This window comes from Lynx canadensis, chromosome B2, assembly GCF_007474595.2.
Source record: "Lynx canadensis isolate LIC74 chromosome B2, mLynCan4.pri.v2, whole genome shotgun sequence".
Lineage (NCBI taxonomy): Eukaryota > Metazoa > Chordata > Mammalia > Carnivora > Felidae > Lynx > Lynx canadensis.
In genome coordinates this window covers 136,952,542-136,967,216 of record NC_044307.1, presented here as the reverse complement: position 1 = coordinate 136,967,216, position 14,675 = coordinate 136,952,542, and the positions used below count along the sequence as shown (strand labels likewise).

Sequence of the window (14,675 nt, the reverse complement as noted above, 5' to 3'; positions counted from 1 at the left end):
ATAGTTATTCATTTTATTTAAAGGTTTTTTTTTTTTCTTTTTTTTAATATTTATTTATTTTTGAGACGGAGAGTGTGAGCGGGGGAGGGGCAGAGAGAGAGAGAGGGAGACACAGAATCCGAAGCAGGCTCCAGACTCAGAGCTGTCAGCACAGAGCCTGACGTGGGGCTCAAACTCATGGACCATGAGATTATGACCTGAGCTGAAGTCGGACACTCAACCGACTGAGCCACCCAGGCGCCGCTTAAAGGTTGTTTTAATACCAAATTGTCCAGAGTTGCTGAGTGAGAATGGTTATGATAATAGGAACCACTGAAAATAATTTCATATTATCCCCACAGCTCTTAAAGAAGGTCTGTTATTCTCATTTTGCAGCTGAGGAAACTGAGGGTGAGAGGCATTAAGGGAATTACCCACAGTCATGGGACTGTTCTGTGTAGAACAGAAACACAAGGAACATCGATAAGAACCCAAACTTTGATGAAATGTCTGTGATACCAGTGTTCGTAGTTGATAACTGGAGCTCCAGCTTGGTTCCTGTCAATGCCTTACCTTCCTTTTTTTTTTTTTTTTAATTTTTTTTAATTTTTATTTTTGAGAGAGAGAGAGCATGTGAGCAGGGAGGAGCAGAGAGAGAGGGAGACACAGAATCCGAAGCAGGCTCCAGGCTCCGAGCTGTCAGCACAGAGCCCAATGTGGGGCTCAAACCCATGAACTGTGAGATCACGACCTGACCCGAAGTCAGACGTTTAACCGACCGAGCCACCCAGGCGCCCCTTTACCTTCCTTTTTTATGTATGTTTAAGTAATCTCTACACCCATCATTCAGCTTGAACTTAACTCCGAGATCAAGAGTCGTGCATTCTACTGACTGAGCCAGCCAGGTGGCTGAACCTTACCTTCCTTTATTAAGTAACTTAGGAGATAATCAAGAGTTCAACATTTGGTCCAAGTAGAATAGCATCCCCTTTGACTCAGGTGAGGAATTTGGTTGTCTGAGGGCCTCTAGATCGGCACCATCCAGTGGAAATACAATGCAAGCCACAAATGCAAGCCTCGTATGTAATGATACATTTTCTAGTAGCCACATGTTTAAAAGTTGAAAAAAAAAGATTTACTTTTGAACACCAGTAACAATATATATTGCGCAAAATTAATTTTAATAACGTATTTTATTTAACCCAGCATGTCTACAATGCTGTCGTTTCCGCATGTAATCAGTCAGTAATTAATGAGATTTTTACACTCTTCATACTAAGCCTTTGAAACCCAGTGTGTGTTGTACATTTCCAGCATCTCTCAGCGTGGACCGGGCACATTTCAAGTGCTCAGTAGCTCGCATGGCCTGAGACCGCACCGCACAGCACAGCTCCAAAAGAGGGGCGCTCTTCCCAGCCCCTCTCATCTGCCTGGAGGGGCTGCTCTGAACTGCTAATGCTCTGGCTGTGGCTTAAGGGGCAATCGCATCCACCTTCTGTCCCCTCCACCGGCTGGTGGCCGCAGCTTGCTGCCCGGCCCCCTGCCTGCCATCTCACCCCACCGCCAGTCTGTGGGCAGGATCGTTTTTTCTCATCACTACACTCTCCTGCCAGAAACGCTGCGGAGCTTGACCAGACTCCTGTCATGGCACAGGATTGGCTCCTCCCCGCCTCTCCGACCTGATTGCCCAGTACTTGTCCACGTCCACAACCGAATTGCAGACAACTAGCTGTTTGTTCTGAGATGTTGCCCTGCTCCCTCACGCCTTCTCCCTGAATCCAGGACGTTCCCTCGGCCGTATCGCCGCCTCTCGTTTGCTCCTTCGGCTAGCCCTGCTCGTCCGTGGGAACTGTGTCCTCCCGTGTATGTCTCAGGGCATACCTGAGGGCATACCTCTCAGGGCACTCACCACGTGGGACTGCAGCTGGAGGCCTGTCGGTCGGTCTTTTCTAAGTTGGGAGTTCCGTGAGGGTAGGAACCAGACCATACTCATCTTTGTATCCCAGATGCTAAGCCCAGACCCACACATAGGCTAAGCACTTCGCTTAAGAAATCCTTGAAGAATGAGGGGTGCCTGGGTGGCTCAGTCGGCTGGGTGATTTCGGCTCAGGGCATGATCTCACAGTTCGTGGGATCAAGCCCCACATCGGGCTCTGGGCTGACGGCATGGAGCCTGCTTGGGATTCTCTCTTTCCTCTCTCTCTGCCCCTCTCCTGCTCATGCACACACATGCACGCTCTTTCAAAATAAACAAAAAAATATTTTCTTAAATTAAAAAAAAAAAAAATGTTTGAAGAATGGTAGGAAGCCACCATATTTTTACCTGCCTTTCAATTCCACCTTTCCTTCCTCCAGGAAGAAAAGAGCCATACCTTTCTCTCTCTCTCTCTCTTGCTCTCACTCTCGCTCTCTTTTTAGTTACTACCAAAAATAGCTCAGTGTGTCAGACTTCAGGAATCGAAACAAGTTAGACCTTAAATTCTTTCAAAGCCAGAACTAGGTCCTGTGGCTTCACTGTTGTCCAAGCGCTGTAAGGATGGGTGGCATTATTCTGTGGGCGCTCTTAGCCATCTTTGGCTTTAATTTGTATCAGTCTCTTCATTCCACAACTATTAAAAGCATGATCCTTTATTCTTTTCCTATAGCAGAATCTGCCTAATGAGAGCTAAGACGGGTCTCAAAAATTTCCTTATTCTGATTTCTGTACATCAGAATTGAACCAGGTATGAAACAGTTCAGATCCATGAAATTATATAGTATTACAATAAGAGTTATTTATTCTGCAAACCATGTGAGAAATCCTGAATTTGGGGGAGCTCAGGTTGTATCAAAAGCTCAGTAATAGCTCTTTTGTCTTAGCAAATCATCTAGGGACCATAATGTCAAATAAGTAATCACATTTGTAAAAATTGCCTTTGGGATATATTCTAGAAGCTACCTAAGCATGGCTTTACGTATGGCCTTAATGTATTCCACTGTTAACTTAATTGATTCTTTTATTCTTTTAAATCAGAGAAGGAGCTGCTGTGTTCTGGAATGTGAAAGACAAAACTGTAAGTATATATAAAATATAAAAGTGTAAAAGTGTTTCTGAGAAAAAAATTGTTAATTAGCACTCAGTAATCTGAGCCACTGGAAGATAAATTAACAGGAAATCCACAGCTTACTTGCTCTGCATTATGTGATTGATCCTAGCACGTTTGTCTTCTAAAATGATTATATTTTGGCTTATAAGTTTCCTCCATTTTCCATCCTCTGGGCTTATAGTAATTTGTGAAGAATTAGAACAGCCTAGCTACAACGCAGACAGAAAGAAGTTAGTTACACTTTGTACATGATAATCTACAAAGTGAATCACAGTTCACTGGCATTTGACTGCACTAAGGTCTTACTTCAGATCAAGTTTTCTAGAACTTTCTCACAGGAAACAATTTCTTCATTATCTCGATCACAGTTTGTTTACTATAACTTTCTTAGAGGTAGTTTGATAATACAGATCAAAGCTTCATATTTAACTCAACAAAGTTTTACATTTAGAATGTTATCCAGAGGAAGTAATTGCAGTTACGCATGATAAGTGATGTACAGAAATGTTCATCGGCGTACCGTTTACAGTAGCAAAATGAGAAATAACCGAAGTACGTAATGGTAGGAAGTTTGTCAGATACCTCCCTAGGTGATACCGCAGTTCTTAAAAATTATGTAGAAAAATATCTGTTCCTAGGAAATTGCCTAATTAAATTTAAGAAGCAGATTATAAAATATAACCATTATAATATCAGGGCTAGTTAAAAAAATATGCCTCATAAAATCCCACTTTCACTAAAAGGAAATACACCCCCACTACACACACACACACACACACACACGGCAGTGGTAAGGTGGGGTTTCCTGAAGAAAAGGAAATATAAATGACTAATAAATATAAGAAAAATTGGCTGTTTGAAGTGGCAGAAATGTAAAAGGCTGGTAATACCCAGTATTTTTTAAGAATGCTCTGCTGAGGACACCTGGGTGGCTCAGTCGGTTAAGTATCCGACTCTTGATCTCAGCTCAGGTCTCTTGATCTCACCTCCGGATCATGAGTTTAAGTCCCACTTTGGGCTCTGTGCTGGGCGTGAAGCTTACTTCAAAAAAAAATGTTTTCTTAAATGTTTAGATTCTAAAATTGGAAAAACCGTTTTAGAGAGCAGTTTAGCAACATTTATCAAAATAGTAAGTGTGCACGTCTTTTGATCTAGCAATTCCTGAGGACATACCCCCATCAGACCACAAAGATACATAAGGATGGTGCATTTGCAACCTTGTAATAGTGTCTCAAGAGTAGGAATAATCTGTGGACGGACATTGAGGAAGGTTAAATAAATTGTGGTTTCTGCATTAAGGAGAGTAGCATTGAACATGTTTACATGCATAGTATGATCTAATTTTATATAAAAAAAAAAACCACGTATTTTGAAAAGTCTGGAAAGATATGCAGCAAATTAGGGTTTTCTTTGGGGATTAAGAATTCAGGAGAGCGGAGAGAGATTATTACTTTATACCTTTATGTTGTTTACATTTTTATAACTATGGGACTTACACATTTTTAAAAAGATTTCACAGATACAAACCATAAAACTCGTGATTTTCTTTGGGTTGTGGAACGTGATAATTTTAATTTTCTTTATGCTAATGTGTTTTCTAAATGTGAAAACAAGTTAATACATTATTCCGATGAGTTTAATATCACAACAAATTTGCCTTTTCCTTAAAAACTAATCAGAAGAGCTTTGCACAGTGGCAGTGAGTGGCCAGTGAGGTTTATCCGAGGCATGATTATTGCTAATTAAAAACTAAACAGAAGAAATGTCACCAAACGTAATGACAAATGTTATAACCCTTAACACTATGACATAGTTCTGTACGGAGAGGATCAGGTATAATTTCAGGTTACTTACTTTTCATTTTCTTCTAGATGAAGCATGTGATGCAAGTCTTAGAAAAACATGAAATCCAGCCCTATGAAATCGCACTGGTGCACTGGGAGAATGAAGAGCTTAACTACATCAAAACAGAGTGAGCAACATTTTATCACGTTTACAAAAAGGGCACTTGGAATTACTAGACTGGAAGCAGTGGAGACAATAAACAACTTACACATTTGGAGACTCATTTTAAGAAAAAAGTTACTGGTACAGATACAAAGCCTAAACGATATAATAAATATTCGTAGGTAAACATAATTTTTTTAACTTGTCAGGCTACACGTAGTAGAGGGGCGTCGGGGTGGCCCAGTTGGTTAAGCGTCCGACTTCAGCTCAGGTCATGATCTCACGGTTCGTGGGTTCGAGCCCTGTGTCCGGCTTTGTGCTGTCAGCTCGGAGCCTGGAGCCTGCCTCGGATTCTGTGCCTTCTTCTCTCTCTGCTCCTCCCCTGCTTGTGCTCTGTGTCTCTGTCTCTCAAAAATAAATATTAAAAAAAAAAAACAAACAAAAACAAGTGGATAGCATAACCTTCCTCAGAAGTACTATGCCTTCATCAGCATGAACCTATCAGGTTATTACAGTAAAGGTCCTCATGAGTAAGTCCATTTTCTTCCCTGTTGGTTTTGAGTTTGGACGAGGGTGTGAATTAAGAGAATTACTTATAGAAATGGGGGTGTCTGCAGGAAGTGGGGGCCTGACAGCATCCTCAGAGAAGATGGGTGGGTAGGCAACATACCAGCTGATTGTCCTGTCTCAGCAAGCAGGGAAAGATGAAAAGATGTCAGAACAGAGAGAAAAGGCTGTGTGAACAAGATTGAAAGGCCTGGAGCTACCTGTCTAGTGGAATATGGAGAAAGAATCCTGTGTATCAGAGGAAGCGATGAAAGCAGAGCTTTAGGAAAATTGGAAGAGACAGCAGCAAGCCTTAGAAAGACCAGATGGGATCAGATAATAGCCAGCAAAGGTGAACTACTTGCCCTGTGCCCAGCACTGTTCTAAGTGCTTTCCACGCATCCTTTCATGTATCCTGACAAAAACCCTCCAAATGACGTTAACTAGTTTTCAGGACGAGGTTCAGACATGTTTTGTCCTGCCCAAGGGCACCGGACCAGTGAGTGAGGGCCTGGGCCCAGAGTGGATGCACTTGAAAGTGAGGACGTGATCCTGAGAGACACAACAGATGAAGAACTAATAGAATTTTATTAATTTTATTTTTATTTATTTATTTTAATTTTTTTAACCTTTATTGATTTTTTTGAGACCGAGAGCATGAACGGGGGAGGTTCAGAGAGAGATGGAGACACAGAATCTGAAATAGGCTTCAGACTCCGAGCTGTCAGCACAGAGCCCGACGTGGGGCTTGAACTCACCAACTGTGAGATCATGATCTGAGCTGAAGTCGGACACACAACCTACTGAGCCACCCAGGCGCCCCAGAATTTTATTAATTTGAGGGGTGCCTGGGTGACTCAGTCAGTTGCGTGTCCGACTTCGGCTCAGGTCATGATCTCAGGGTTCAAGAGTTCAGGCCCCACTTCGGGCCATCAGGCTCTGTGCTGACGGCTCAGACCCTGGAGCCTGCTTTGGATTCCATGTCTCCCTCTCTCTGCCCCTCCCCGACTTGCGCACGTGCGCGTGCGTGCGCTCATGTGCTCTCTCTCTGAAATAAACATTAAAAAAATTTTTTTTAAAGAATTGTATTAATTTTTATTATTAAGCACTTGGTCTTGTGGTTATGGTTCCCATGAACTTCCCTTCCGTGCTCTACTTCCCTATCAAACCGTTCCTTACTAGGCACCGACAGACATGTGTGCCCCTGTGCGCGCACACGCACACGTGTGCACAGGTATTACCTTACGGTCTGTGGAGGAGTGAAATCCCCAACTGGGATCTCTTTGGATCCCAGATTCCGTAATTGGGTTTTGTCAATTAGCTGTTTCGTGAGTCCTGCCAGTGATTCCAGCTCTTGGCTGCCTTGTGCGGTGCTGTGACATTGGCCAAGCTCCTTCATTAAAGCATCCTGTCGACTCTGCTTTCTTGTCTTTTCTTTCTCCCTCGACCTGAGCTTGTCAGCAGATTCTGCCTCGCTGCCCTCCCGTCAGGACTCCTTGTCCACCGCTTTGTCCGTCTCGTGCCTCCCATCCTCTGTGATGGTTTACCCTCTTCTTTTCCTGTTTGCTTGTGACACGTATGTTCCCAAATTCACACCCTTTTGTCACTGCCCAGCCCCCCCAAAGTCCTCACATGTAACCTCAGTTTTTCACCGCTTCCCCATCTCCCTCGCCCTTCCCACCATGTCAGTGTGATTTTAGATCACAGTCTGTGTGTATGAGCAGCCTTTTATCAGTTAGCAATTTATTGTGATCATTGTATTCCCTTTCTACGAAATATCAAAACATTCTTGCTGATTTTTGCTCTGTGGACTTCATATAAATGAACCGTTCTCCTATTGAACGTTTATTTTTTTTCCTAGTTTTTTTACTGTTAAACATTTAACCATAAAAGTTTTTCGTACACAGATCTTCCTTTGCATTTTTTATTTTTTCCTTAGGATAAATTCCTAGAAGTGGAATTACTTGGATCAAAGGATATAAGAATATTTATAAGACTCTTGGTATAAATTGCCAAAATGACTTCTAGAAAGAGTGTAAAGTGACTTTTTCAAAATAAAAAAAATTGAAGAAGAAAGAATGCAAAAAATTAAAGTGCTTTTTAAGATTTATACCTTTTTTTTTTTAATTTTCTTCTCACAGGGGACAGTCAAAACTTCATAGAGGGGAAATCAGGTTAAATTCGGAGCTAGATTTAGATGACGCCATTCTAGAGAAATTTGCTTTCTCAAATGCCCTTTGTCTTTCAGGTAAGTTATTGCTACTTATCCGAGAATATGTTGCATAGTTTTCATTTCATCAAAGGAAGCTTAACCATTTAGTAAGGAGTTAGGCATGTTTCACAGAACACTCGGCAAAGCTTTAGCATTTCTTTTCCTTCCAAGAGAAAAGAACGTATAGTACACAGGGAACAGAGTATCTGCTGAAGCTACTCATTCTTTATTAATTCTTTCAATAAAGCTTGCCCTCTCCAAAAATATTTTTTGTAGTATTGTTTTTCCCTTTGTGTCCCTCTCTTCTTCTATGTGGTCGTTACTCTCAGGTTGTCTATAATCCGGGCAGAGAAAGCCCGCTGTGACTGGGCGGAGGCCTCTGTAGAAAAGTGCACCCAGTTCCTCACGGGAGTGGGACAGAGAGCCACAGTGGCTCTCAGTTTTTTCTGGGAGATCCATGCGCCTGAATAAAACTAGAAGTTCTCTGAGAGATTTGTAGCCATGCCTGGCATGGCCTGTCCACCGCTGTGGCTGGCTTGGCCTGTCCACCGCTCCCGGAGTCTTCGGGGATTCGTGAGCTTTACTCACTGCCCCGAGAAGAGTAGGGGGCCCGCAGGATGGCCAGGAAGGCCTGGGTCCTGCCCCGTCTGCGCAGCCACACTTCCCTTCAGGGTGGACCTCATAGTCCTGGGTTTCTGAGATCCAGTGTTAGAAAGTCAGGAATTCTACCAGGTGTCACTTTGGTCTGCCAACATGGCAGAGTGCTCAGTGCTCCCCTGTATGATGGTAACTATTCTTAAGTTTCAGTGTCACATTGTTAACACATGTGCTTCTTAAACTGGGCTGCAATGGCGGTAGAGGTCCTGTGCAATTCATTATGCGTTTTGTAGAAACAGGAGTATGATGATAAAAAAAAGTTTCATTGTTATTTTTCTCCCCCAGTGAAACTGGCTATTTGGGAGGCATCACTGGACAAATTTGTTGAGTCTATTCAGTCAATTCCAGAGGTAATTATACCAATGTTATGATTGTTTTCAAGGATTGATTTCTGTTTGGGAAAAATACAAATTTCCCACCCAACAATATATTTAGGAGTATAATAAAGTAGTAACAAACACTGGAAAACCTACACTGAATTTAAGCAAAAACAGAACACTCGTTACATATTAAAAAATTTTATGCTGTTTTTTTTGTTTTTTGTTTTTTGTTTTTGTTTTTACTTTTTAAAACTTAAAAGTCTAATTACTTTCTTCTGATGGTGTAGTAATTTTAATGTAACTGTATTTTTTGAGAAGTGAGCTCTGTCCCCTCTAAGGAATAGGATTATGACCAGTTTTCTTGATTGAAAAGTGTTTTGCTGAATTATGAGACAAATAGTGGCTTGAAAAATACGTGTAAAGTTATATCAAAATACACTAACACTCATGTTTACTGTGATTTTGTTTTTTACTTGAATGAATAATTGAATTATTCTTGGGGAAAGAGGCCCTGCTTTCCAGTAAGAGGTTAGGAATGTAGATCCTAGAGGTGGGACAAGGGAATGTAAAATTTCTACTTAATAAGATTTTGAAATTTCAAAGAGAAATGACTGAGAGAGTGGCATCCAAGACAGTCCTTTACGTGGAGTCAGTGACTGCTTTAGAATGTGTTGTTTGGTCCTGTGACTTGTTGGAGAGATATACATGTATGTACGTATGTATTTTTTTCCCTCCCAAATAGGCTTTAAAAGCTGGGAAGAAAGTGAAACTATCTCATCAAGAAGTTATGCAGAAAATGGGTGAACTCTTTGCCCTGAGGTAGAATTTTCTCTGTAAATAAAGTAATTTATATATTTAACAGTCTGAAGGAAACACTCCTGTAATTGTAGAATAAAAAGCAACCACGTACCCTTATGGGAATTGCAGCTGTATTTATCTCCTGGATAAATAAGCAGGCAGAACCTTCCCGGTCAGGAGCCCTGGGGCTACATTAGGGACCGCACTGCATGAGGTTCTGCATGTGCACAGAGACCCTGATCCATCCACAGTCAACCTACGTACGGGGCACAGGAGATGTTCTCTGTAGGGAGAAAGGTATATTCTAGAATTTGGGTGACAGGAATTCTCAGGAAAACCATCTTATTGCATCTAGAGAGCATAACGCTAAGCAAAATAAAGCTAGTCAGGGAAAGACAAATACCGTATAATTTCACTCATTTGTGGAATTTAGGAAACAAAACAAATGAACAGAGGACAGAAAGACACAAACCAAAAAACAGACTCTTAACTGTAGAGAACAGATGGTTGCCAGAGAGGAGCTGGGTGAGGGGATTGAGAGTACACTTACGATGAGCGCAGAGTAACGTATAGAATTGTTGAGTCACCGTATTGTACACCTAATATAACATTACAAATTACGTTGGAATTAAAATATATTTATTTTATAAATATTATAAATACTATTTTAAATAATATATTTTACTTTAATTCCTATGTATGCGGGAAACAGAGACAAGTGCTGCCAGTTAAACTATGAAAGGATGCTTTTTTATCACAGAATTAACATTTACACTGAAATGACTTTTAGCCTTATTTGGGTGTAGATTCCGTCACATTCCCTCTTGGGCGTACATAAAAAGGAAGCATACGGGAAATTAAAGCAATGGCCACTAAGTCACAACTGCCGCCCGTAAGACATCGTTTTTTAAAGATGCCTTCCGTTTTCAGAGATGGGAAAGAACTGGATCTTAAAATTGGCGAAATACATCAATGCATCATTTTAAATAAGTTTCTGGAAAGGTTTCCCGTTTATTTCATCTTTGTAATTCTCCCAGGATTCATGGAACGAAACACCCTGAATCCTGGCCTTATTCTCACCAGGCAGTGGTGTTTTGTCCCTCGGAGTATATGGCGTGAGCTACTCGAGGTCGTTGTACGTAGTTTGAGAGCTGTTTTCCACATTCTCCGTAGAGATTGGCTTGGAGAGAAGTGCTCCAGGATTTCATCGCCTATGCATTTCTCATAGCTCAGGGGCCCTTATTCCGGAAGCCAGCAAAATAAAAGCCCACTCATCGGGAGCATCCGGGCAGCACATGTGAATGAAGCCTTGAGTTTTCCAAGAAGTGGGGTAGAGAGATTCTTCTATCCTCTTCTCTGGTAACACAAGCAGAATTTGATACGGCAGATCATAATAGTATCAAAACTCAGAAGTTAGAGTTAAATATATTTAGGTTTGTGAGCAGTTTCTATAGAGTCCTCCTGTCCTTATCCTAAGTTTTCTTCTCTTTATAATAAAAGTGCTTGTGTATTAGTAAAAGGAACATGGTAAATCTCTGATAGATACATGGCAAGTTACATTGGGTGAAAACTTAAATCCAAATTACGTATAGTATTATCCAGTTTGTAAAACAAACAAAAATAAATATTCATCTTTATCTTGATATGTGTCGTGCTACAAATATATGTTTATATGTGCACACGCACACATGAATGCATGCACGGGAAAGGTCTGGAAGGACACAGCAAAGCATTCGCAGGGCCTAAAGGATTTGAGTTGTGTTTTAGGGTAAGAGGGCTGACTACTGTTTTCTGAGTTCTTCTCTAGGGCTTTTCTTTTTTATAGTGAATGACCATTTATGTGTTATTTCTATGCCTTAAATTTTCATTTAAAAGTAAGCTTAGGGCTCCTATGCAAAAAGGTAGATATTGAAGGATGTGTGTGTGTATACTTGTCCAGTGTTTGCACAAACACTGGAAGAATAAAGCTAACATTGGTTACCCGCTATGGGTGGGAGAAAAGGAAAGAGGGATAAGAATAGGAGTGAGATTTGTCAGTGTACCTTTTCTGTCATTTTTAAGCCACATGATTACCTAGCCACAAAAAAAAAAAAAGTGTGTATATATTGTAAAAATTTTTAATAAAAACAGAAAAAAGCTCAGAATGAAAGCAAAATGAGGGGATTTTTTTCTAATTACTTCATAAATAATATTAAAGATTGAGGTAATTTGGTGGCAGATTTTGAAATTCTTATGTAAATTTTTTTTTATTTACGTGTTTCTCGGAAACACGGTCAGCATTAACAAATGTTTTCATAAAGTACTAGGTAAAAAGAAATAAAGTAGAGACTGATTTTTCATTCAAGGTAAAAAAAGTTTTATAATTTCTGTTTTTTTAAGACACCGTATAAACTTGAGTTCAGACTTCTTGATCACTCCTGATTTCTACTGGGACAGAGAAAACCTGGAACAACTTTATGATAAAACTTGTCAGTTCCTTAGCATTGCTCGTAGAGTTAAGGTATGTATTTTATGCTTTCACTGAGAAAGACACAACACTGTTTATAATTTGTGTGACTGTGTGAAGAGAAATTTGAAATTTAAGTAAATGTGTTTCACTGTTTTGGGAGAAATACCTTGTTTGACTTGTATTCAGATCTCCAGATTTCCCCTTCCCCATCTGCTGTGTACAGTTTCCAGAAATTTTCTTTATTGCACCAAAGGAAATTCTGATACTTGCTCTGCAGACTAGATGAGATAAGTGAGAGTTTGGAGGCCTACTTTTCCAAGCCCTCATCAAGTCTCAAGCAAGAGTTCTTGGGTCCCAGAACTGTGTTGGTGGCAGCAAGAAAAGAAATGAATTCAAGAAAGAACCTTCCAAGACAAATAAGTAATTGATAATGGGAGGCCAAGGAAAGGGACGAGTCAAGGATGACTGATGTTTGCCTGCGAGTGCCCGGTAGGAACCTGGCAGTACGTAGACAGGTGGGGTCAAGGGGAGTGGAGGAGTGAAATTTAAGATATGTTGAGGAGCGCCTAGGTGGCTCAGTTGGTTAAGTGTCCAACTCTTGATTGTGGCTCAGGTCATGATCTCATGGTTTGTGAGATTGAGCCCTGAGTTGGGCTCTGCACTGACAGCCTAGAGCCTGCTTGGCTCTGTCTCCCTCTCTCTCTGCCCCTCCCCCATGTACACACACTTGCTCTCTCTCTCTCTCTCTCTCTCTCTCTCTCTCTCTCGCTCTCTCAAAGTAAATGCACTTAAAAAAAAAAAAAAGATACATTGAGAGTACGGGGCAAGAAGCCATCCAGTGAGAACCATCACGCAAGCACTTAGAAGCAAAATGAAGCAAAACTGAGAAGACATAGGCATCAAGAGAATGATGGGATGGGTGGAGGTGGTCATGATAAGAGAGAAACGACGTGGGGAAGGAGGGTGCAAAAGAAAATGGATGTTTTGCGACATAACGCACATAGTTCTGTGACCTTTTATTACATTGACGTCCACGTGACCACGTGGTGTGGGGACGCAGAGCTGTTGTGTCACCAGAGATCTTGTGCTGCCCCTTCTAGTCACACCGCCTCCCCTCCCCCACCATCCCTAACCCCTGCCCGTGAGTGATCTAGTCTCTGTAATTTTGTAATTTTGAAAATGTTACATAAATAGAATCGCACGGCATGCGACTCTTAAAACTGTCTTCACTGAGCATAATGCCTTTGTGATCCATCCGAGTTGTTGCCTGTATCAGTCCCTGCCCTCCTGTGCATTCCTTAAAACATTTCTGGGGATTCCATTTTGGTTTATCTATCTCTCTATTTTTTACTATGTCTCTCAGCACAGATATTTAGTGGTTGTTCTAGATACTATATTATACATGCATAGCTTATCAGTCTGCTGGTTTTGACATTTGACCAGAGTAAGTCAGGTGTAGAAATCTACCCCCTTTACATCCGTTTACCCTCCACCATTTACAGTACCGTTGTCTTAACTGTTCCGCAGACATTGTGACAACTCCATCGGTGTTACAATTTTTGCTTCAGCCGCCGAATGTAATTTAGAAAACTCAAGAGGAGAAGGAAATTCTATTGCATTTACCTCTATTTTTGTTCTTTCTGTTGTTCTTTTTTTCCTTCGTGATGTTCCAAGATTTCTTTTAGTCTTTTCCATTTCACAAACATTCTTTAGTTATTCCTTTAGGATAAGTCTGCAGAAACAGACCCTCCTAGTTTTCCTTCATGTGAGACTGTCTCAGTAACCCCCTCCCCCGCCGCCCCCAGCTCTAGGGTTCTGGGGTGACTGTTCTGTCAGCACCCGAAAACTGCCATGGTACCTAGTTCCGAGCTGCTTGGTTTCTGATGAGAAAGCCTGAATATAAGCTCCTTTCCCATTCCCGCACACATTCAGGACTCTGTTCACTTGTTTTCTGTTCTGGTTTGTCTCTGTCATTTGTGTGGGGTCATGTCCATTGCTCTGCCTTTGAGGTCACGGATTCTTTTTTTTTTTTTTTTTTATCACCTTCATTCTGCTGCTGAGCACATCGCTGAATTTTTTTATTTTGCTTATTGTACCTTTCAGTTCTAAAATTTTCGTATGATTCCTCTTACATTCTCTCTTTGCCGAGACTGGTTTTTGTTTTTTTTTTCTTTTTTTTCATTTGTTTCAAGCATGTTCATAATTGCTTATTGAAGCAGTTTCGTGATGACTGCTTTAAAATCCTTGTCAGATAATTTCAGTATCTGATTTATCTTGATGTTAGTTATCTGTGGATTGCCTTTTCTCCTTCCTTCCAGCCAGTTTAGTACCTTTAATTTCCTTCATTGCCTAATGGGTTATGTTCAAGTGTTCTTGCTTTCATATACAAGGACCGTCGTGTTTCCTCCTCTTTTTCAGTCTTCTTTCCTGCCACTTCCCCAGTGCATCCGATGCCCAGTCAAAAATAAATGACTTACAACTTCAGAAACCCACCATGGCTCATTGAATGTTATGGCAGCTCTGGTATCTACATATTTTCCCCCACATCAGACACTTCCCCCTGAAGAACAACATCGAAGTTGTCTGTGTAGTTGTCACTGACCTGTATAGTACCAACTATAGTTGTCCCTGAACTTGCTACCACCTCTATCTGCATGGGCGTCTTCGAGCACAGGCGAGTA

The 14,675-nt window shown here is 41.1% G+C and overlaps 1 protein-coding gene and 1 non-coding gene across 3 annotated transcripts in view; both read left to right on the top strand.

Moving 5' to 3' along the window:
• The window catches only part of RMND1 (required for meiotic nuclear division 1 homolog), a 43,607-nt gene that overhangs the window by 17,216 nt on the left and 11,716 nt on the right, over positions 1 to 14,675 (top strand). For both annotated transcript variants that reach the window (XM_030316596.1, XM_030316597.1), the window contains exons 5-10: positions 2,993 to 3,032; positions 4,937 to 5,037; positions 7,700 to 7,806; positions 8,713 to 8,777; positions 9,490 to 9,566; positions 11,925 to 12,045. In XM_030316596.1, coding sequence (XP_030172456.1) covers positions 2,993 to 3,032; positions 4,937 to 5,037; positions 7,700 to 7,806; positions 8,713 to 8,777; positions 9,490 to 9,566; positions 11,925 to 12,045 — 511 coding nt within the window. The remainder of the gene's footprint in view (positions 1 to 2,992; positions 3,033 to 4,936; positions 5,038 to 7,699; positions 7,807 to 8,712; positions 8,778 to 9,489; positions 9,567 to 11,924; positions 12,046 to 14,675) is intronic.
• On the top strand, positions 4,748 to 4,893 carry LOC115515189. The gene has a single exon (XR_003969220.1). It is a non-coding gene; the product is annotated as a U4 spliceosomal RNA (small nuclear RNA).